This window comes from Carcharhinus amblyrhynchos, chromosome 18 (genome assembly GCF_965287045.1).
Source record: "Carcharhinus amblyrhynchos chromosome 18, sCarAmb.v2.hapA, whole genome shotgun sequence".
Classification (NCBI taxonomy): Eukaryota; Metazoa; Chordata; class Chondrichthyes; order Carcharhiniformes; family Carcharhinidae; genus Carcharhinus; species Carcharhinus amblyrhynchos.
In genome coordinates this window covers 36650198-36674858 of record NC_137341.1, presented here as the reverse complement: position 1 = coordinate 36674858, position 24661 = coordinate 36650198, and the positions used below count along the sequence as shown (strand labels likewise).

At 42.6% G+C, this 24661-nt stretch overlaps 1 protein-coding gene across 6 annotated transcripts in view; it reads right to left on the bottom strand.

The window, feature by feature from the left end:
* Window positions 1-24661, bottom strand: part of trrap (transformation/transcription domain-associated protein) — a 219792-nt gene that overhangs the window by 96263 nt on the left and 98868 nt on the right. For all 6 annotated transcript variants that reach the window (XM_080206827.1, XM_080206829.1, XM_080206830.1 and 3 more), the window contains 6 exons: window positions 24538-24648; window positions 18523-18669; window positions 15866-16079; window positions 14994-15119; window positions 8295-8441; window positions 1166-1365 (listed from right to left, as the gene is read on the bottom strand). In XM_080206827.1, the coding sequence (XP_080062953.1) occupies window positions 1166-1365; window positions 8295-8441; window positions 14994-15119; window positions 15866-16079; window positions 18523-18669; window positions 24538-24648 (945 nt within the window). The remainder of the gene's footprint in view (window positions 1-1165; window positions 1366-8294; window positions 8442-14993; window positions 15120-15865; window positions 16080-18522; window positions 18670-24537; window positions 24649-24661) is intronic.

Below are 24661 nucleotides of genomic sequence, written 5' to 3'. Positions count from 1 at the left end.
AGGCATTATATAAATGCTTGTTATTTCTACTGCAGTGCAGGAGTCAGCAACGTGATGCAGATTAATTGGCTCTTTTCCTCCCTCATCAAACCACCCTCGCCCTCAAAGTCTGAAATTATTTCAAGTTTAAAGAGAACAAGTTTCATTGTGCATAATTGAGGAAAAAAATCAAATCTTAATAAACCAGAATCACTTTGCCAAAAGACAATGTTTGGGTCGCAAATGATGACTTTATAACATAAATTTTACTCTTGTCCATTTAATTATTCATGTCAGAAAAGAGCCCGCTTACACTATTAATGTGCAAAATACGTTGTAACAGTTAATTTGCAAATGATAATAGTCCTGCATTGATTTCCCATGTGCACAGCAATGGAACCAGTGTTGATTTATACTTGGTTCAGGAATGATGAGAATGTGGGGAATAACTCAGTCTATTGATACCCTGCACTTAGACAATTATGGCTTGTAAATTAGTCACACGGCACGGTGCTGAACCACGCGGCTACCCTGGATGCCCTGAATTAGCAGCAGGGGTCTTGCCAGCTTCAGCTTTTCCAGATTTGGGATGGTTTCCTTCTCATCGTTTTCTAAGGAACCAGGCTAGAAAACATGTGCCTGTGTGAAATAAGGTGAGAAGAGTACAGGGCTCTACTGCAATGGTGACCAGTTTCTAGGCTCACACAGTGAGATCAATCACCTGTTCAAGATGGCAATGCCCTGAATGTCACGTTGCAAACAAAGGGGGAAAAAAAAATGGGGAAAATAACCCAAGTTTTAGTTCAAGCCTGTGCCTGACCAAAGACCTGCTTTAAGTACAACTTGAATAAGTGAACGTAATTGCGCTGTTTGCCTTGGCTGTTCAGTGGAAAAACTACACAAATATAATAAACACAAATTAAAATCTTAACAGAAAAAATATTGGCGACCAAAACTGGTCAGTTGACTGAAAGTAGATTTTGCTGTTATTAGCTATTATTAATTTTACATTATTCAACTGACAAGAATTAATAAATGCTACACAGATTCAAGTATTTAGTTGAATTCCAATTTATACCATTTACAACGCACATATTTTGAAAATCATATATGAAGTCCTTGTTCTCAATCACATCGACCATGACCTTGACAATGTATTTGCCTACTTATTGGGCAACATTCTCACCTGATTTACTGCCATGGGAGAATTATTCTTCACCCACTCCTCCACTATTTTCACCACAGCTCTTAGAATCTTAGCATCAGGTGATTTCTCAATGAGAGAAGTCAAGATGACCTGGATGAAATTCTTTCTCATTTCCATGCTCATTACAGCAAGACGGGTCTTCACCAGCTCCAGGCTCAACATGACCAGCTCAACGGTGACTGAAAAAGAGCCATTTATTTTGTTCTTGTTAAAACAGTTCAGAAAAGGCAGTGCAGCATGCTCCAAGGTATGATACCATAGTGAGAGACAGATACCACATTAAATTGTGGAGCACAATAACTATTTGACATTTTTTGTGCTCTGCTCTAACTTCAGAAAGTCAAATAATGCTTCAGAGAGGACTGCATATATTTTCAAATATTTAAATAGAAACAAGACTTCTGCATTGAGCACCACCTAGTGGCATGACAACTGCCCCATTGACATGGAAATCATAAAAACATGTAAAGATTTACACACAGAAGTAGGCCATTTGGTCCATCAGTTTCATGTGCATAAATCCCTGCAAGTTGGCACCCAAGTTGATAGGGTGTTAAGAAGGCGTACGGTGTATTAGCTTTTATTGATAGAGGGACTGAGTTTCAGAGCCATGAGGTCATGTTGCAGCTGTACAAAAACTTTGGTGCAGCTGCACTTGGAGCATTGTGTACAGTTCTGGTCGCCTCATTGCAGGAAGGATGTGGAAGCATCGGAAAGGATACAGAGGAGATCTATCAGGATGTCGCCTAGTATGGTGGGAAGGTCTTATGAGGAAAGGCTGAGGGAGTTGAGGCAGTTTTCGTTCGAGAGAAGAAGGTTAAGAGGTGACTTAATAGAGGCATATAAGATGATCAGAAGATCAGATAGGGTGGACAGTGAGAGCCTTTTTCCTCGGATGGAGATTGCTAGCACGAGGGGACGTAGCTTTAAATTGAGGGGTGATAGATATAGGACAGATATCAGAGGTAGGTTCTTTACTCAGAGTTGTAAGGGCGTGGAATGCCCTGCCTGCAACAGTAGTGGACTTGCCAACATTAAGGGCACTTAAATGGTCATTGGATAAACATATGGATGATATTGGAATAGTATAGGTTAGATGGGCTTTAAATTTGTTTCACAGGTCAGCAAAACATCGAGGGCTGAAGGGCCTGTACTGCGCTGTAATGTTCTATGTTCTAGTTCCATGCTGACCAAAAAGAGAGCAATCCAGCCTAAGATCACTTTCCAGTTCTTCGTCCATCACCTCAAGTGCAAGTCCAAGTGCTCTTTCCCCCAAATATAATGAAAGTTTTTGTTTCTACCACGCCTTCAGGAAATGAATTCCAAATTCCCACCATTTTGGATTAAAAAAAGACTTGTTTGTTCCTCTCAAATCCATTGAACTAATTATGTTAAATATCTGCCTCTGGTTATAAGCCTCCCCAAAAATGAGAATGCATCCTTCCTATCTATGCTATCTAAGCCCCTCGTAATTTTATACATACCATATTCACGTTTGTGTGAAAAGATTGAGACGGCATTTAGGCAAAAGTGGCAGCGTGACTCAGCAGTCGGATGCCAAATCTACCTCCTGCCTGATAAAATTAAGTCGCGCAAGAGATCTACAAGAGATTAACAAAAGGACTGGCGATGCACAGCCCTTTTCACACCCACCATGTCCCAATGCACTTTATCGCCACTGGAATACTTTTGAAGTTAACTCAGTTGCAATGAGATCATCTCACAAAGACAGACAAATTCAGTCTGACGTGAAGTCAGTGCTCTGTTGCATAAAATGTCATTCAACGGCGCAACAGAAAAATATTTAGCCAAAGGTGGATTCCCCAGAAAGAGCAGGAGGTATTAGAGGGGTGACCTGTAGCTTGGTCAATGATGTGGGTTTTAAGGAGGGTCTTAGAGGAGGAGGGGGCAGTCAAGAGGCAGCAACTTTCAGCAGGGAAAGCCTTCTTGATGGTTTGAGGCCTAGGCATCCATCGTTGACAAGGCAAAGTGAAGGGGGCGTGCAAAACAGACCAGCCAGCAGAATGCAGCATTAGAGTAGAGGTTTGTAGGGCTGAAGGAGGCTACAGTAAGACTCTGACATCGCAGAATCTTGCAAATGGAATAAAATAAACAAATCAAAGACAGAAAACAAGCTATACAGCAAGAACTCAAAAGAGGAAATGTTAGAAAATCTCAGCAGGTCTGGCAGCATCTGTAAGGAGAGATAAGAGCTGACATTTCAAGTCCAGATGACCCTTTGTCAAAGCTAAGAGGCATAGAAAGTGGGAGATATTTGAGTCACCGGGGCTCAAAACGTCAGCTCTTTTCTCTCCTTACAGATGCTGCCAGGCTTGTTGAGATTTTACAACATTTTCTTTTTGGTTTCAGATTCCAGCACCCGCAGTAATTTGCTTTTATACAGCAAGAACTTCCTTTTGGGGGACACAATGTGCTGACATTAAAACATGGCGACAAGGTTGCTTTTGAGTTGCTTCAAGGTTGGTGTTGCTTTGATAATTACATCATATGGTAATAAAGCACCGTACAAATTAACAACCCTACAGATTAAATTCCTATTTAGACATTTTTCCACTTTTGGCCAAGAAACGCAGATTAGCAGTGAAATATAATTGCTGTCTTTTTCAATGCACAAGGACATCACGAACGAGGAGCTACGCTTCAAACATGCCAAGACAATTACTGAAATTCCTCATAATGGGATCATCACCCTGCATCTTCAATGGGAAAAGGTTTTGTTTGCCATGATCCACTCAAGACTTAAGCCTTTTGCATCAATAAACCTCATTATGATGCATGATTTACAAGCAACTGAAGAAGTCTGAAATATTAAAGATTATTTTCACTATTAGCACAACGCAATTTCAAGCATCATGAATTTTTTTTTAATTCTCGTCAAAAACATGTCAAAATCTGAAGCCAATCATTAAAATACAATAAAAAAATTTGACAGCACTAAATGTAAAACATTGCCTGGCGTATTTATTGGTATTACAATTGTGCAGGTTAATAAAAATCCCAAATTGCTACAAAATTAATCTGAAGATCAATGCAAATAGCAATAAATCGAGCATTTCTATAGCACCTTTCATAACCACAAAACATCCCCAAGCACTTTACAGCCAATGAATTACTTTTTGTAGTGCAGTAATTTTGTAGTGTACATTTTGTAGTGTAGTGTTGTAATTTAGGAAACACTGCTATCAATTTGTGCAAAGCAAGCTCCCACAAACAGCAGTGACAATGAGCAGATAATTTGATTTTGAGATGCCAATTAAGGAATAAATGTAATACAGGACACCGGAGATAATGCCCCTGCTCTTCTTCATTAGACTGCCAAGAAATCTTTGACTTGCACCCGAGGGGGGTGGTTTAACATCTCAAACAAAAAAAAAGGGCATCTCCAACACTGCAGCATTCCTTCAGTACTACACTGCGGTTTCGACCCGGTTTCTGTATTCAAGTGGGATTTGAACCCAAAACTTTCTGACTTGGAAGATAAGAGTGTGACTCACTGAGCCAAGGCTATACAGAAAGTCGAAGGCAAACTGAGTTCTACCTAACACTTGAGTACCCTTTGCTCCTTCCTTAGTCTCACTGAGCCCCCAAAATTAGAGCCAGTTAAAAATTTTATTTAATAGTGTCACAAGTAGGCTTACATTAAAACTGTAATGAAACAATTGTGAAAATCCCCTAGTCGTCACACATGTTTAGGTACACTGAGGGAGAATTTAGCATGGCCAATGCACTTAACCAGCACACCTTTCAGACTGAGGGGGGAAACCAGAGCATCCCCAGAGGAAGCCCACACAGACACGGGGAGAACATGCAGATCCACACAGACAATGACCCAATTTGGGAATCAAACCCAGGTCCCTGGCACTGTGAAGCAGCAGTGCTAATCACAGTGCCACCCCAATGACAGTCAACGTGCTTACTGGTAGGCTTTCATCTGCGCTGCCTGGGTTGGATAATGAAGCCAGGGTGACAAGAGCCGAGAATGAGAAAAGACCATTCATCAAGCTTCAGCTGAGACTGTTGAGATTGCCTGCATGCATCAAGGCGGGTTTGGTTTCAGGATTGAAATGCCAAGTGCATAGCCTGAATAATGAATATTAAAAAAACTATTAATTTCATATGATTCAAATTTGCAATATCCAAAAGAGAAGTTATTGACAATATTGCCTGCAACCACTCAACACTGAATGCCTAACCCTATATCATCCCCCAATTACTAGCAAAATGTAGGCAAAACATGATTAACGTTGCCATCTCCTTGTCCTTGTTCCCTGCATAGACTCCAGGCAAGAGATGATGCTCGCTTCACTATTCTACTTGCTTCTAACAAAATGACCCTTCTACTGTGATAATTAAAAATTTACATCATTCCTCTTGCGCTTCCTTATGACAGATTGCTGTTGTAGATCATTATTTGTTCTGCTATAGTGCAGCACACAAGAGAGCTGTAATTTCTTCAGCCTAGATGTCAAAAAAAAATCGCTTCATTTGTGGCTTTTTGCATTCTTTTATTTTCAGGAACCACATACATCATCCACGACCCATCCTAGGATTCACAGATATTAATTATTCACAGCAATGTGCCTTTGCAGAGTGCAACACAGAACTGGAGCATCACTAATTATTGTAAGATACAGACTGCAACTACAGAATTGCTTGGGCAAAATAAAAGGTTCCAACCGACATCTCTTTCTCCCCCAATCTTAAATATGCCAACAGATGACATGAAACTCGGGGCTGGTAGAATTGTTGGACACTTGGGGCTTGGCCTCTCAACCATAGTGAGAGGGGAAGGCGAGGCTTTATTGTCTCCTGAAAAGAGCGTTGTCAATTATTATAACATTAGAGCTAGATTCAAAAGCATGTTGATATTTTACTATCTTTACATGATAGACTGCCTCTGCAATAACCACAATTTAATTAACACTTGGGGCTGATATATTACTGGAGTGTGCTTCAGGCGCATTAATCCTCTCGCAAACATGTTTGAAACTCTTAAATTAAGTACCTTGTTCCAGAACTGATAAGGTAGCTTAAATGGTATTCATCTACCTTTCATCTTTACAAACATTAACTCCCCAGTGGCCAGCTCATCCTGTAACACACTGCTACAGATTGATTTTCACCTTTCTTTCATTTTCCTCTCCACCCTCCAATTGTCTTCCCTCTCTTTAAAGGCACTGCTTCATGCCACACTACAGTTCTAGAGAGCAGCCACCTGGTAGCACTTCACCCAAATGGTCACCATCCATGCATGAGCTCGGCAAGTATCGGCAGGTTCCGTCAGCCAATGATGGAAGTAGCTGCCACATTTTCTGTCAATCCTGTTGTTGCTCCACATCCACATCACCTGCAATAGCAACTGGGAGCCCAAAGCCTCTGCGTCGGCAGCTTCAGTCACCAAACACTATCAGGATGGCAGCAGTAGGGTCAAAATGGATCAATGGGTAGCTCGCTTTTTCTAAGTCAGCAAGGTGTGGATTCAAGTCTCACCCTGGAATTGAGCACAACTCTCCAAACTAGGACTAAGGGAGTGCTGCACTGTCAGAGGTGCTGGCTTTTAGCTGAGATGTTAAACCAAACCTGCAACTGCTCCCTCAGATGGGCACACAAGAACCCATGGCACAATTTGATAGTAATAGTTCTGGTCAATATTGAATTACCCAGTCAACTTCAGGGTGCTCCGGTGCAGAGGGATCTGGGTGTCCTCGTTCACAAGTCACCAAAATCTAGCTTGCAGGTACAGCAGATAATAAAGGAAGTGAATGGAATGTTGGCATTTATAGTTAAAGGAATAGAATATAAAGTTAAGGAAGTATTGTTGCAACTATGGTGAGGCCGCACCTGGACAGTTTTGGTCCCCTTATTTGAGGATAGATGGAGTGGCACTGGAGGCAGTTCAGAGGAGGTTCACTAGATTGATTCCAGAGATGAGCTTTCTTGTATGAAGAGAGACTGAACAGTTTAGGCCTGGAATTTAGAAGAATGAGGGGAGATCAAATTGAGATATATAAGATGATAAAAGGTATGGAAACAGTAGACATGGGGCATTCTAGGATGAGAGGTCACAGTCTTAGGATAAGGGGTTTAAAACAGTTGAGGAGTAACTACTTCTCCCAAAGGGTTGTGAATCTATGGAATTCGCTACCCCAAAGTGCAGTGGTTGCTGGGACAATGAATAAATTTAAGGAGGAGTAAGACAGATTTTAATTAGTTGAAAGGGTGAAGGCAGGAAAATGGGGATGAAGAGCATATCAGCCATGATCGAATGGCAGAGTGGACTCGATGGGCCAAATGGCCTAATTCGGCTCCTATCTATTATGAACTTACTTGAGCTTCATATTCCCTACGTAGAACTTCTGGTGCTCAGGTACCGGATTATTTTTAATCTCCCAGTTCCACAATGATCCTACCTCCTCCTTGGCACCTTCATCCCTTCTATAAATCTCTTCAAGATACTCTCCAGCTGAAGCAAACCCTCTTTTGCTCACCACTTGGGTGCCTGTCCACTTTCTAATGACTGCCCTTTCGCTAAGGTGCCCCAGGAACTCTTTTTGTATCATGAGTGCTTAAGGGAAATGAAAGTTATTCTGGGAACATGGGCAATAAACACACCAGGTTCCTTTTACTGCACCTATACCAACTTGACACCAGAAACATGAAACAATGAGCTCAAATAATGAAAATGTGTGAAGTGCTGGTTGAGATCTATTTTATAGCCTGCAGACTGATGGTGAACATTTCCAAAGCTTTCGTGGGCAGTACACTGATTTAGTATAAAACTCATTGCCCACAAACCATCATTGTAAACATTATACAAGACATTGTGAAATATGAAATGTTTATAGCCATCTCTCTCCCTCATTCTCAAATCTTCATATCACCGTACGAAAATTACATTGGCCTACGGATCAAATTTAGCTGTTGGAAGAGGTAGCAGAGTATTGTCTTTTCGGGAGCTGAAATGATGCTTTCTCCCATTCTTCGGAGCAATGAATTTAGTTTTATTGCAACCATCATTGCAACAAATAACTTCCAGGTTTCCTTCCAACCTCCTCGGGCAAAACAATAATAAAAGCAATGTCGTTACCTGTATTGGTTTCGGATGCCCCTGGGGTCGTCTGTGGGTTCAGATGATCTCTCACCATCTTCTGTAGGGACCGCATGAAGACAGAGATGAGACGGTCAATGTAACTAGGGTTGTTGCTGCAAGCAGACTTCAGGATCATCAGGGTGCCTGAAGATCAAAAAGGCAGTTTTGTAAGATTACGTTAGCAAATACGTTACGCTAAACTTTTAGAAAACAGTGATTATATTTCAACTGGCATATTGTGCTCATATCCGGGGAATCAAACTTTAGAAAGGATGACGAGGTCTTTAAAAAGGTGCAGAGGGACATAACAGGTTGGTACCAGGGATAACAGAGCTCAAATCGGAGAAGTTGGGACTATTCTCCTTAGAGCAGAGTGCAGAAGTCTAATGAGAAAAGGGAAATTTTAAATATCTTTCTAAAGATCTATATTGTTTGTATGTGTGTTTAACATTTAACGGCTAATATTGTTAACTAAGTCTCATCCAAGGGCCTAAGTAGGGGAAGAGAAGCTATCAATTGGCCATAGCTGAAATGGCCATTCATTTAAAGAAACTAGCTTGAACTGTAGCTAGGCTCAGTAATCCCTCTGTTCAGAGTAGAGACAGTGTGTGAGGCCAGCACGGAGTGCAGCTTTGGGCAGAGTGTGGAAGTTTGGTGAGGAGGGGACAACAGTACGCCTTTGCTTTTCTAACATTTTCACACTTTAGGAATTGGTTTCTGCTGTACTACAGGGGAGGTGGTGAGCTGCAAATTGGCAAAGGGTACTTGTAATTAGATGAATACATGGCTCAAACACTGGTGCGGGTGAAGTGGATTTCAGATCATGGAGCACTGGCATCAATACTGGGGAAAGTGAAGGCTGTATTGTTGGGATGCCTACATTTGAACCATGCTGGGACTAGTGTTCTTGTAAACGATATAACTGGGAAGTAGAGAGGGATTTAAACTACAAAGGAGGAATGGTTCTGGACAGGAGACAGGTTGGCTTACAAAGAACAAGGATATGAAAAGCATTGCAAGGCAGCTATCTAGGTGCTGATACCTAGAGTGTGACAGGAAGGGACAGAGTGTACAACTGTAAAAAATTAGCAAGAAATAGGGTCAAAAAGAGAAAAAATGCTAACAAGGCAAAATGAATGGCTCTTTACTTAAATGAACACAGTATCCAGCACAAAATAAATGAATTAACCTCTGGTAATCCCATAGCCATTACAGAGGCGTGATTACAAGGAGTTCAAAGCTGGGAAATAAATATTCAGGGCTATGACCTTTCATAAGAGCAGGCAGGAAGGAAATGGTGGTGGAGTAGCGTTGGTAGTACAAAATGGAATAAGTTCAACAACAAGACATGGGTGGAAGTCAAAATAACAAGGGAAAGACGACACTGATGGGAGTAGCCTATAGGCTCCTTAACAGTAGCTATACAATAGGACTAAGAATAAATCAGGAGGCAATGAGGGCATTAAAAAAGGCAGTACACTAATCATGATTAACTTTAATCTTCATGTAGATTGGGAAAATCAAATTAGCAGCCATGAGAATGAATCCAGAGTGTACTTGGGACAGTTTCCACAAATATGTTGCGGATCCAATTAGGGATCAGGCTATTTTGGATCAGAAAATGAGGTAGGTTTATTAAACAATCTCAGAGTAAAAGATAACCTAGGAAACAGTGCTCATAATGTGGTAAAATTCAGCATTCAGTTTGAGTGAGAAACTTGGATCAGAAACAATTGTGCTACACTTTCAAAAAAGGTAATCATAAAGGAATGAGGGGAGACCTGGCTGGAGTGGACTGGGAAAGGGCTTTAGTGGGAAAGATAGTTAATCAATAATGGCAGATGAAAATAGTTCATGACTCAACCAAGGTATATCCCAATGAGGAAGAAGGATTCTAGGAAGGGGATAAATCAACCATGGTTAACTAAATTAAGAACAATATTAAACTGTGAGAAAAAACAATATGAGAGCAATCTTACTGGCTCATCACGCCATTTTCATGCTCGTTCAACGCTTCGAATTGTTGTGGTAAGATCGCCCCCACAATGTAGCAAAAAATATTGGTAAGCCAGAGGATTGGGAAAGTTTTAAAACCAACAAAAGATGGCTAAAAAGAGAGGGAGAAGATAAACTACTAGGCTAAACTAGCATGTAAAACAAAAATGGCCACCCAAATATATAGAAAGGAAGAGAGAGGCCAAAATAAATCTTACAGAATGAAACTGGGAAAATAATATGGGGAACCAGAAAATAGCAGATGAGTTAAATAATGGCGTGCTATATCCTGTTCCATTGGCAGGACAGACCCAGGGAAGGGGCACTGATTGTAACGTATGATTTGGTGAGTATAGTTGTGTCAGATTGTGGGTCAACTAGTCACAGAAACTAGAAGCAGGAGTCGGTCATTCGGCCCTTTGAGCCTGTTGTCAATCTTTACAGTGGACACTTACTACATTTCAAAGTACTAAGTCATCAAAGGGCAGAAGGGGGAGGGGGGAGGAAATAAATACAACAACTTGAGCACTAGGAAAATTAATGGGGCTAAAGGCCAATAATTCTGCTGGACCTGTCCGATTAAATCCCAGGTAATAAAGGTTGTAGTTACAGAAATTGTGGATACACTAGAAGTAATCTTTCAAGAACCCTTGAATTCTGGAAAAGTCCCAGAGGATTGAAAACTGCCAATGGTGTGCTATGTACTGTCCCATCGGCAGGACAGAGTCAGGGAAGGGACACTGATTGTAAGGTATGATTTGGTGAGCATAGTAATGTCAGATTATGGCTCAACTAGTCATAGAAACATTGAATCTAGAAGCAGCCATTCATTTTGATCATGGCTGAAGATCAAGTTCAATATCCTGATCCCCCTTCTCCCCCATATATTATGATCCCTTTAGCCCCAAAAGCTGTAAATAATTTTCTCTTCAAATCTGACAACGTTTTGGCTTCACCTACATTCTGTGGTAGTGAATTCCACACATTCACCAACCTCTGGATGAATAAATTTCTCGTCACCTCAGTTGTAAAAGGTTTATCCCTTATCCTCAAACTATGACCTCTAGCTCTAGACTCCCCCACTATCGGGAACATTCTTTCTGAATCTACCCTGTAAGAATGTTATAAGTTTCCATGAGATACCCCTCTCTTTTAAACTCCAGTGAATATAATCCTAACCGGCTTGGTCTCTCCTCATATGACAGACCTGACATCCCAGGAATCAGCCTGGTAAAACTTTGCTGTATAATAAGGGCATCCTTCCTCAGATAGGGACACCAAAACTGCACACAATACTCCAGGAGTTTAGGAGAACGTGAGGCAACCTTGGGTCATGTAGGATTCTCAGAGGGGTTGACGGGGTAGATGCTGAGATGTTCCCCCCGTGTGGGAGAGTCTAGGACCAGAGGGCATAATCTCAGAGGAAGGGGATTTTGATTTAAGACAGAGATGAGGAGGAATTCCTTCTCAGAGGGTAGTGAACCTGTGGAATTCTTTACCACAGAGAGCTGTAATGGCTGGGTGATTAAGTAAGTTCAAGGCTGAGATAACGAGATTTTAAATCAGTAAGGGAATCAAAGGATTGTGGGGATAAGGCTGGAAAGCAGAATTGAAGATTATATCAGATCAGTCATGATCTCATTGAATGGCAGAGCAGACACAACAGGCCAAACAGCCCACTTCAGCTCTTACATCTTATGGTTAATCTTTTGATAGAGGCATTTTTGATAAAGCAGATATGGAGAAACTTTTAGTAATCAAAGGACACAGATTTACAGTAACTGGCACAAGAACCAGTGGAAAGATGAGCATACTTTAAGAGTAAATCTAGAGAGTTGTTATCTGAAATGCACTGCCTGAAAGGGCAGCGGAAGCAGATTGAACAAGGTTTTCAAAACAAACTTTACAAATACTTAGGAAAAAAATCTGCAGAGCAGTGGGGAGAAGGGCAGAAGCAATGGGACTAATTGGGTAGCTCTCTCAAACTTCTGTATGCAACATGAGCTAGAAAGAGCAGCCTAAAAGAATTGCGGAAGCAAGTTCAGTATTAACTTTCCAGGGGGGATTGAATAAACACTTGAAGGGGAAAATCTGCAGAGCTATGGAGAGAGGGCAGGGCAAGATGACTAATTGGATTCTTCTGCTTTGATTGTAGAATTCTCTCATTCGTTGCAATAAGCAAAAGATGCTGGTTTCCCAATGCAAGCTATTGCAGCTTCAATACAAGTATAAGGCATTTTGATTGTTTCTATTGTTTATGTTAACAATCTCTGTCCAATCTCTACAATAGATGCAATGCAACAGGAAACGATTCTGAATGACTGGATATTTTATGCTCCCCTCTAATAACACATCACCAATTTCTCTTAGTCTTTTGAGTTGAGCAGGAAGAATCTGGTGAGCCCCTCTTCATATTTTTAAATATCTCAACAACAGTACACATGAACAAAGTGGAAATATACAGAACCCTTATGAGTACTGACAGGCAGAGGGATATGGGTGTACAGGTACACAGGTCACTGAAATTGGCAACACTGGCAGAGAAGTTAGTCAAGAAGGCATATGGCATGCTTGCCTTCATTAGCTAAGGCACTGAGTTTAAAAATTGGCAAGTTGTGTTGCAGATCTACAGAACCTTAGTTAGGCCGCACTTGGAACATAGTGTTCAATTCTGGTCGCCACACCACCAGAAGCATGTGGAGACTTTGGAGAGGATACAGAAAAGATTTACCTGGGTGTTGCCTGGTATGGAGGGCATTGGCTGTGAGGAGACGCTGGAGAAACTTAGTTTGTCCTCACTGGAATGACAGATGTTGAGGGGCAACTCAACAAGATTATGAAGGGCATGGACAGAGTGGACAGTCAATTACTAGGGAGCATAAGTTTAAGGTGCGGCAGGCAAGGTTTAAAGGACATGTACGAGGCAAGTTTTTTTTTAAACACAGAGGTGAGTGTCTGCAACCCGCTGCCGGAGGAGGTAGTGGAAGCAGGTATGATAGTGAGTTTAAGGAACGACTGGACAAATAGATGAATAGGATGGGAATAGAGGGAGATGGCCCCCAGAAGGATAGAGGGTTTTAGTTCAATCAGACAACACGGCCGATGCATGTGTGGAGGGCCCAAGGGCCTGTTCCTGTGCTGTAATTTTCTTTATTCTTTGTTTCCAGTGCAGTGACTGGTCTTCTGGAGGTAGATAATGTCATGCTACAGCACAGCATGATCCCACGGACAGGGATGTGATGAATGGCAAGTGCACCGAGTTTAATTTTGGACACATGTTAGCCAGGGTGCCACAGAGATTCCTTGTTCTTCTTCATGTAGGCCAAGGGATTTTTCAGGATTAGTAGCTCGCCAAAAATGAACAGATTTGGATTAACCAACTCTGCACAGGCCAGGAATCAACCACTCTGTTACTCAGCCAGCAGAGAATGTAGCAGTGCAGTGGTTAGGGTGTTCGGCCAATAACCCAGCAATCATATGTTCAAATTCTACAACAAGCAGTGAAACTAACTTCAACAAATCTGGTCACTTAGAGTAAATTAAAGAATAGCTACAAATGCTGCCAACTGACACAAAAAACCCATTAAAAATAAGTCACAGCAGTGAACTTCAGGGCGGGAACCTGCCACCCCAATACCCTCGATTTGGATTGTGTGCGACTCCTGTTCCTATAGTACCAGACTGACTCACCAGCTTCCCAAGGTGACTCAGGGTAAAGCAATAAGTGCGTCCACGCTACATTCCCAGAACAAAATGTTTTTGCAATTCATACTCCTGGGTTCTATTTTATTCTACTCAATTGGGCACTCAATGTCAAGTGAAGGTCAAGATGGTGCTGAGTTGAAACATAACTTTATAGTTAGAAAGCATTTCATGTTAAACACTCTTGCCTCTCGACAGAAATGTACGAAGTGCACTGTGAAAGGATCGACCCGTAGGTCAAACCTGAATCGATCAGTTGCATTCATTTATTACTTTTTACAGGTTAGCGGCCACTGCACATTTCACGACTGGTACACACCTCAAAAGTTTGGACAGCACAGACTGCGATAAGTGGGAGACTCAAGATTTGACAAGCTGACAAGTGGCAAATTGCCAATTCCTAAACTACAATTACATCTGCCGGTACTGATCACTGAGTTGCCTGGTGAAGGACATTTGCCATTTAGAGGAGAATGCATTGTGACCTGTTGTGCAATTTCACACCTGCTTTGCTGACAGAACCAATTCAATGCCAGATTGTGAGAAATTTACAAAATCATCAGCGCAACAGGAATATTTCACAGTGCTGGCTGGACGAGGATTGATTGACACAGGAGCTTTATAAGCAAATCAGGTACTGTTGTATCACAGTTTTATAACAGACAGTTTAAATGGTTCAAGCCAATCAGACAGCAAACACTGAGGGTGAGGTTAAAGGGTTTTATATCCCAGTTAAATTACAGCACTGTGATTCGCTAATGGATAACTTGGGCAAAAAAAACATAATCCATTGCAAAAAGAGGATGAGGGCTGAAAGAATTTTACAACAAAAGCTGCTCCCCCACACTGTGGATTCTCCAGCCAGGCAAAATATATCCTGTCAAGCCTGTTCAGAAACTTGAATTTTTCAATAAGATCACCTTTCATTCTCCTAAATTCCAGAGTTTGGGCCCAATTTACTCAGCCTCCCAGCCCAGAACAGTTGAATTCTTAACTTACCAAACAACTGATTAGGATTGGCATTTGTTGCTTTTTCATAATTTGTGAGGCCTTCATAAATCACTTTTCCAACTGCAGCATAAAGACACTCCAATTCCTCATATTTAGAAGCCACACTTGAAGTACCTGTTTAAAAGTGAAGGACACAATACTGATCACACAGAAACAATACAGAAGCAGCACAGAGGCAGTACCATCACTTCATCTCCCCCTACAACATCCTGGGGTTACGATGGACCTGAAACTGAACTCAACCTGCCATTCAAATACTGTGGGAATTCTGCAGAGAATAACTCACCTGACTCCCTAAAGATTGTCCACTATCTACAAGACAAAAAACGGTGGAATACTTTTCACTTACCTGGATGAGTGCAATTCTAACTTCAGTAGTTTGAGGTCCACCCAGGACAAAGCAGCCCATGTGATTGGTATCCCATCCACCACCTTCAACATTCACCCCCTTCACCTCTGCGCACAGTGTGTACCACCTAGAAGGTCCAGTGCAACAACTCAACAAAGCTGCATTGACAGCACCTGCCAAATCTGTGCCCCTTACCACCTGGAAGGACAAGGGCAGCAGATACCAGGGAACACCACCAGCAGCAAGTTCTCCTCCAAGCCACACACCATCCTGACTTGGAACTACATCACCGATCCTTCACTGTTACTGGGACAAACTCCCTTACGGTACTGTGGGTGTACCTACACCACATGGACTGCAGTGGTTCAAGAAAGCAGCTCACCACCACAAGGCTAATTAAGATTCGGCAATAAAGGCTGGCCTAGCCAGCAAGCCCACATTCGGTGAAAAGGATCTAAAAAATTTAGATAAGGAAACTTTTAAATTGCACATTTCCATCTGTGTAACCTACTCGGTTCTGTTGGGAAGACGCTCATCAAACGAGAAAGCAGAGTGTGCACGGCTCTCAGGACTTTGTTGTTGCCACAGGTCATGCATGCTGCTATTCCGCGCTGCAGTGGCTTGAAGCTACTAAGAATGGCAGAAGACTGCAGCACCGTTAAGAGAAAACTCAACACCTCCAGTCCCGTACAGATGTTCGCCATGTTCGCTTGATTAGGTTGCTCCTAAAATGATTTAAATAAGTTATGGATGTGGGGCAAAGAGAGAACAACATTAAATACACGTGGACTATTTTACTTCCAATTATAATAAGACTACAAAACTTAACTAAGTCAATGCACTTTTTATTTGCCAGTTGAAGGTACCAGATGATTTTCGTGAAGCTATCCAATTCTCTCTCACCTACTAATTGTAATCAGTCTGATCACAGCCTCATTATTCTAAAAAGGGATTAACAAAATGGAAAAAGTCTAATATTGGCTAATTCTGCCAGATCTTACTACTTAGACGCTCTGCTGCAAAAATGCAACAGATTTTCCTCTAAAGCAGACCACAAACAAACTCGGTAAGCATTAACATAGAACTGGACTTCTTCAGAAATGCTAATTAAATTATCAGATAATTCTGGATATTGCCTCTAAAAGATTTCTCTTGAATTGTTTGAAAAAATGTAATTATATCTGCTTGGATGTCAATTATAAAGGCACTAAATGCTCAGCAAGATTAAAGGCTTTCTCATCTTAGTTATGTGCGAGTACAGATTCTGCATAAAAATGGGATTTTGCACCAAGTAGCACACCTCTCAATTACTGCAATCTTTCAAGCAAGACAACTTTGAATTTCAAATTGGGTGGAAACCATTTGGAAAATTCGTTGTATATTGCTTTTACTTCATGCTTGAATTCAAAATAGCTGAATCAAAAGGGTAACTTCAGGATTATAAAAATTGCAATAATTCCAAAGGCAGTATTTATTTTTCCCAGTTGAGGCCTTGCATTCTTGAGCAAAAAGGTGAATAGCCAATACCGTTCCCTGAATGACTCAACTTGTATCATGAAGACTTAATGGCACCTCGCACGCTAGGATACCACAATGTCACAGAGAATACCACTTCGATTATATATGCAAGCTGCTGTTCAGTGTTTTTGCCTGCCACGTTGTTATAGCAGTGAAATTTCCAGGTTGTCTTGTCAACTCAGCCAAAGAATAACACACAGCAACCGAAGAGAGAAGCTTAAAAATAAAGTGGGCTAACATAAATAGAATAGAAAGCAACAAAACTCAATGAGTGAAAAATCACTTACCAACTTTTGGCATTTTTGAAGTCATTGACAAGTGATAAACAGGGCCTCCGATTAATCAGCATTTGACATTTTTTGTCAAGTTCGGAATTTTTTAAAACAAAAAAGTGCATTGACTTACACGAAGTTAAGCAAATTTTTCCAGAGACTTTTACATATTACAGTGCTGAAAGCTATGCACACACACACACGCATATGGAAACACATTTCAAAAGGAAACTGGATAGGCACTAAAGGAAAATAAACCAGCAGGGCTACAGGGAAAGTGTGTGGGAAATGGGGCTGACTGGATTGGTACAGAGAGCTGACACGGATGCGATAGACTGAATGGCCTCTTCCGTGTAATGACTCTGATTACTGAAGCATTCGGTGAGACCTAATCGCAGAATCAAGGTACAAATCAAGTGGTGCAGTATTACTTCAGTTCAAGTCACATAATTCAATTGCAAGAGCTGGCAAATCCATCATCACCTGACACAACACTCTCAGATCTCGAAAAAAATACATAAAATCACAAATGAATGTGTAAGGTGATCTAAATTATGCCACAGAGCACACATTGCATGTTGCAAAGCAGCTGGACGTTTTAAGCAGAAACGATGCTGATAAATCATAGTCATTCTGACTGTAGTTTATGTCACTTCAGCCCCACCGATGTTGCTGTCACGTCAAAAACCTGCAGACTACGCCTGGTTCTGTCCGAAAGTGAAAATCAGTGCACTCTCCCACCACCTCCCCTGTTGCCCCCAACTCCCCCAGCTCAAAAAGAAAAAAGTTAATTGACGCCCTGCACATTCTTACTTTCTTTCCCCGATTGGTCTGGGTGAAAAGTCAGGGATGAGAAAAGATCACTTGGCTCAAAACCCATCAACTCTCACATTGCACTCTAAATTGCATTTTGAATAATCCGACTTGTATGCTTCTATTATCTTGTTCCTAACATCTCGAGTCTGAGCAGAGTTTTTCTTGTTATGGACTCTAAACTTACTTTTCACTCATTTCCATTCCATTTGTGTCCTTCTATGTTATGCTGATTGACTTTGAAGTAATAATCTGGGTTTACTTTATTTGTAATGTTTAATATTCTTATCCATGTCGGTGAAGATTGTCCCTTCAGCTATTTCAGCTTTGTGTGCTGCAGGATTTAAGCTCCCCACATGTCAGACATTAGCCTGCAATCAGCCACGCACTTCCCTGAAAGACTGCTCTCACTGTCATGAGGAGTGAAGGCTGGGACATTTATTTGTACATCCGCAAACCACTGCTGCCCATCAAAGAGAAGAGCCTCGGGTGGAAAGGACACTCACTGAGCAAGCGGGCAATAAAGTGCTTTAAAATGATAGCTACTCGAGAAAAAAAATCATACCACCGTCATCAGCAACTTGTCAAACCACTGGAGTTTCAGCTCAGCTTTTGGCCACATATCAGGACGAAGAGCCATCTTCAGAAGGCTAACACAGCGTCTGGACAACATTTCTCCTGGCGAACCTGCTGTGTTTGAGGAATCGTTCACCTGGGAGTCAATTGTCACAAATTATACCGGGCATAAATGTATTCACACTTGGCAATGTAACTGGGACCTATTTAAATCTTTGCTTCATTATGGGGTTACAAGTATATATCTTGTAAGTGTGATTTGGAGTGTGTGCGTGAGAGAGAGAGAGATGTGCGCGTGAGAGAGAGAGAGAGAGAGAGAGAGAGAGAGATGTGCGCGTGAGAGAGAGAGAGAGAGAGAGAGAGATGTGCGCGTGAGAGAGAGAGAGAGAGAGATGTGCGCGTGAGAGAGAGAGAGATGTGCGCGTGAGAGAGAGAGAGAGAGAGAGAGAGATGTGCGCGTGAGAGAGAGAGAGAGAGAGATGTGTGCGTGAGAGAGAGAGAGATGTGCGCGTGAGAGAGAGAGAGAGAGAGAGAGAGAGATGTGCGCGTGAGAGAGAGAGAGAGAGAGAGAGATGTGCGCGTGAGAGAGAGAGAGAGAGAGAGAGATGTGCGCGCGAGAGAGAGAGAGATGTGCGCGCGAGAGAGAGAGAGATGTGCGCGCGAGAGAGAGATGTGCGCGTGAGAGAGAGAGAGATGTGCGCGTGAGAGAGAGAGAGAGAGAGATGTGCGCGTGAGAGAGAGAGAGAGATGTGCGCGCGAGAGAGAGAGAGATGTGCGCGCGAGAGAGAGAGAGATGTGCGCGTGAGAGAGAGAGAGATGTGCGCGCGAGAGAGAGAGAGAGAGAGATGTGCGCGTGAGAGAGAGAGAGAGAGAGAGAGATGTGTGCGTGAGAGAGAGAGAGAGAGAGAGAGATGTGCGCGTGAGAGAGAGAGAGAGAGAGAGAGAGATGTGCGCGTGAGAGAGAGAGAGAGAGAGAGAGATGTGTGCGTGAGAGAGAGAGAGATGTGCGCGTGAGAGAGAGAGAGAGAGAGAGAGAGAGATGTGCGCGTGAGAGAGAGAGAGAGAGAGAGAGAGAGATGTGCGCGTGAGAGAGAGAGAGATGTGCGCGCGAGAGAGAGAGAGATGTGCGCGCGAGAGAGAGAGAGATGTGCGCGCGAGAGAGAGAGAGATGTGCGCGCGAGAGAGAGAGAGATGTGCGCGTGAGAGAGAGAGAGATGTGCGCGTGAGAGAGAGAGAGAGAGAGATGTGCGCGTGAGAGAGAGAGAGAGATGTGCGCGCGAGAGAGAGAGAGATGTGCGCGCGAGAGAGAGAGAGATGTGCGCGCGAGAGAGAGAGAGAGAGAGATGTGCGCGTGAGAGAGAGAGAGAGAGAGAGAGATGTGTGCGTGAGAGAGAGAGAGAGAGAGAGAGAGAGATGTGCGCGTGAGAGAGAGAGAGAGAGAGAGAGAGATGTGCGCGTGAGAGAGAGAGAGAGAGAGAGAGAGATGTGCGCGTGAGAGAGAGAGAGAGAGAGAGAGATGTGTGCGTGAGAGAGAGAGAGATGTGCGCGTGAGAGAGAGAGAGAGAGAGAGAGAGAGATGTGCGCGCGAGAGAGAGAGAGATGTGCGCGCGAGAGAGAGAGAGATGTGCGCGCGAGAGAGAGAGAGATGTGCGCGCGAGAGAGAGAGAGATGTGCGCGCGAGAGAGAGAGAGATGTGCGCGCGAGAGAGAGAGAGATGTGCGCGCGAGAGAGAGAGAGATGTGCGCGCGAGAGAGAGAGAGAGAGAGATGTGCGCGCGCGAGAGAGAGAGATGTGCGCGCGCGAGAGAGAGAGATGTGCGCGCGCGAGAGAGAGAGATGTGCGCGCGAGAGAGAGAGATGTGCGCGCGAGAGAGAGAGATGTGCGCGCGAGAGAGAGAGATGTGCGCGCGAGAGAGAGAGATGTGCGCGCGAGAGAGAGAGATGTGCGCGCGAGAGAGAGAGATGTGCGCGCGAGAGAGAGAGATGTGCGCGCGAGAGAGAGAGATGTGCGCGCGAGAGAGAGAGATGTGCGCGCGAGAGAGAGAGATGTGCGCGCGAGAGAGAGAGATGTGCGCGCGAGAGAGAGAGATGTGCGCGCGAGAGAGAGATGTGCGCGCGAGAGAGAGAGATGTGCGCGCGAGAGAGAGAGATGTGCGCGCGAGAGAGAGAGAGAGAGATGTGCGTGTGAGAGAGAGAGAGAGATGTGCGCGCGAGAGAGAGAGATGTGCGCGCGAGAGTGAGAGATGTGCGCGTGAGAGAGAGAGATGTGCGCGCGAGAGAGAGAGATGTGCGCGTGAGAGAGAGAGATGTGCGCGTGAGAGAGAGAGAGAGATGTGCGTGTGAGAGAGAGAGAGAGAGATGTGCGTGTGAGAGAGAGAGAGAGATGTGCGTGTGAGAGAGAGAGAGAGATGTGAGAGAGAGAGAGAGATGTGCGCATGTGAGAGAGAGATGTGCGCGTGTGAGAGAGAGATGTGCGCGTGTGAGAGAGAGATGTGCGCGTGTGAGAGAGAGATGTGCGCGTGTGAGAGAGAGATGTGCGCGTGTGAGAGAGAGATGTGCGCGTGTGAGAGAGAGATGTGCGCGTGTGAGAGAGAGATGTGCGCGTGTGAGAGAGAGATGTGCGCGTGTGAGAGAGAGATGTGCGCGTGAGAGAGATGTGCGTGTGAGAGAGAGAGATGTGCGTGTGAGAGAGAGAGGTGTGTAATGTGTATGAGATGCAGGGGCGTGTGTGTGTATATGAGTGTGTATATTTTATGTATATATATTTGTATGCATAATTACACACATGCACTAATGATATATGTACACAAATATGTATAATTATTTACATCATATACGCACATACATATAAACAAGGATGAGGAAATGTTTGCAATGTTTTCATTGTTAAGAAGAGTACGATAACTGAATGCTTTTCATGGTTTGCCCATACAGAGATCAATCCAAATATTAATAATGGGAGATTTTATTTTCTGTGTTGACTGTTAACTCTCTTCTCCCTTCTCTTTGGTCAGGTTGCCTTCGTTATCACTTCTGCCTCCTAGTCACAAGGCTGTGGTTTCAAATTCCACTCTTGGGATTTCAGCAGAAAATACAGGCTAAGACTTCATTCAGTGCACTGTAGTGGTGAACACCATTTTCTAGGTAGGATGTTGAGCTGAGGCCTTGTATATCCGTGCTGATTGGTGCAGCAGGTTCCATAACCCACAACAACAGGGAGTTTGCTGTTTTAGTCAACTTTCTTTCCACAACCAACACCAGCCAAAACACATGTTCTGCTCATACCGCTGTCATCAAAATGGCTGCATTACATTCTTTGTGTCACTTTTGAAATGTGAGAGATGGTGCTCCATAAATGCAAGTTCCTTGCTCTTTTATCTATAAAGAAGCCCACCTACCTTCCTATTTCAGATCTTCCATCGGGTCCTGTCCCGGTCTTTTAGCTCCCTGATATTCTCGCAAATACCATAGCAATAGACCTGCTGTGCATTTGCTGTTTTTAAATTTGCAATTGGAGGTTCCATATTTTGTTAACATCCTTGTAAAAAGATTTGTCTTTGATTAAGTAGCAATCATCTTCGTGGATGGCGTGATGGAGAGAGTGATTTTGCAAGACAACCACACCATTCAAGCGACTATGCGTTACTTTTAAATCGGTGGTCTCCTTTTCTAGCTTTTGAGTATTCTTCGAATAAGACATCATATTTCTGGGTTAGGTTTAAAGTTAGAACTGGGCAGATGGTAAGTTTAAACAGGAACTGCTTAAAATGTTATTTAGCTCCACACCACATAAATTAAACAAGGTAACAAAATATAAGTTTTACGTTGAGCACATGTGTAGTTATTTTTAAATTTCCCAGCAAGAGGAGCACAAGAGCAATCCACTAATCAGAAGAAAAAGCAATAATTTTGGTCATAAATTTTGCTTCAATCAAATCAGCAGAAGTATATCAACAAAAGGGTGCGGAAAATGCTAAACCTTTCAACAAACATTGGGTTTGGGTCAATTCAAACTTCCACTATGAAGGTGATGCAAACTTGGTTCAAGACCAATGAAGAATCACTCATCAAAATTAGTGCTTCTAGTTGTTTCATGTTGAAAGAATCAATGGTCTGATTAATGAGGATCCTCAAATGGAGCTAATGAGAACCAAAAGCATTTTGGAGTTCTCTGGATGGAGAGCAATCCCCTTGGTGACATTACTGGATAGCAAGGAGTGCACTAAACAAGCCACTGCACACCTGCCAGAGTAACATCACAGCAAGATACTGGGCACTCAAGTCTCCCAAAGAAACTTAAAAATGTCTCTTCCTCATGAATGACATCAACTGTAGTTTAAAAGCTGTGCTGACACACTATGCAGCTTGATATGTAGTGTCAGCTTTACTTCCATCTTAAAGTTCTAGTACTACCACTTCCACTGCCCAAACCAATCAATATCTCAGCTGGCTCTTGATACAACCAATGCTCTCAAATCGACTCAACTACACAATTTTCACACTGAATAAACTTTGAAAGAACTTGTACTTGCCTATGACCTCTAGCAACCACACATTGTCCCAAAATGCTTAAAGGCCAATGAAATACTGTTGAAATGGTTCAACACAGGAAATGTGGTGGCCAGTTTGCGATGATAGTTTTTTTTGAGATGATAGTTGAGGGATCTTTTAAGTTCACCTGAGATTTGACGTCTCACCTGACAGTCCAGTGGAATGTCAGCCTAAATTTTGTGTTCAAGTCAAACTCTGAGACAAGCTGACAGAACTGCAATGCTATTCAACAAGTACAGTATTGTTGATGATACATACTCCAAAAGGGGGCAAAAGAGGAGCGAAAGTCACTTGACAAGTTTGACTTAAATACAATATATAGAAATTGGTCACAGGCCGACAAGTCTGACACTTGTGCAATCTGAAGTAGAGCAGTTATACCTTTTTTTTGATGGAAATTCGAATTAAAGTTAGGCGATGCATAATTAAGCTATTAAAAGTGACACGCAGATATCACAACATAAATGTTTCCCCACATCGAGAAAAAAAGAGGGATTGATTAATCAAAAAAGCACTGCATTTACAGAACATCTATCATGATTCTCACAATTACAACATACACAATGAATTATTTTGAAGTGATATGCCTGCTATTATCTTGCTCACAGCATGATCTCGAACAGATTAGGATGAATGAGAATCTGAGATGTTGTTTTTCCCTCTGCTTTCTCATTGAGAGGAAAAGAGATCAAAAAGAAGCTCTGTTACTCTCCTAATGTCAAATCCTAAATCACAGCAACAGCCAGACCAAACTGCGGTTCAATGCATTATTCACAGGATGATACCCCTAATAGTGCAGCACTCCCTCACTGCTGCACTGAAATGTCTGCCCATGACTTCAGCTCATGATAAAGAAAGTCCTGTATTTGAACAGCATTGTAGATCGTACTCAAATGTTAAGTGTAATCACTGTTGTAAATGAAGGGCAACATGGTAGCCAGTTTCAAACAGCAAGCTCCCACAAACATGAAAATGTCCTGCGATGTTTCAGTGATATTGATTGGGGGATAAGTAAGGCCCTTGACATTGGGAACAACTCCCCTACTCATCTCAAAAATGATGTCACAGAATCTTATGCATCCACTGAAAGCAGATATGCTTTAATTTAACATCTCATCTGAAAGACTGCACTGCCAACAGTTCAGCACTCCATCACGAATGCACTGGAAGTGTCAGCCTGGGTTACGTAGTCAGGTCACTGGTTGCTTGAATCCACCACCTTCTGACGCAGAGACAAGAGTGCTATCAAGCATTTGGTAATTACTAAATACAGTGCAGTGGGTAGGGAAAGGAAAAAATTGGTATAAAGCAATAATGGAACAAAACATTTCTTCAATGTAACCAATGTCTCAAATGCTGCATCAGTGCTGACAATTCAAATCATATTTTAGATGTCATTAAAGTTTATTGCCTACAGTTATTCTAGAACATGACAAAGAAGATGGGGCCTTTACCTGACAAGCTATTCTGATGAGGAAATTCACCACAGTGTCAGTATGCTGCTTATCAATGGGTTTTGAAAGCAGGTGATCCGCCCCTGTTAAAGATTGACTCCTTCCAAACACCTGTTGGTTTAAA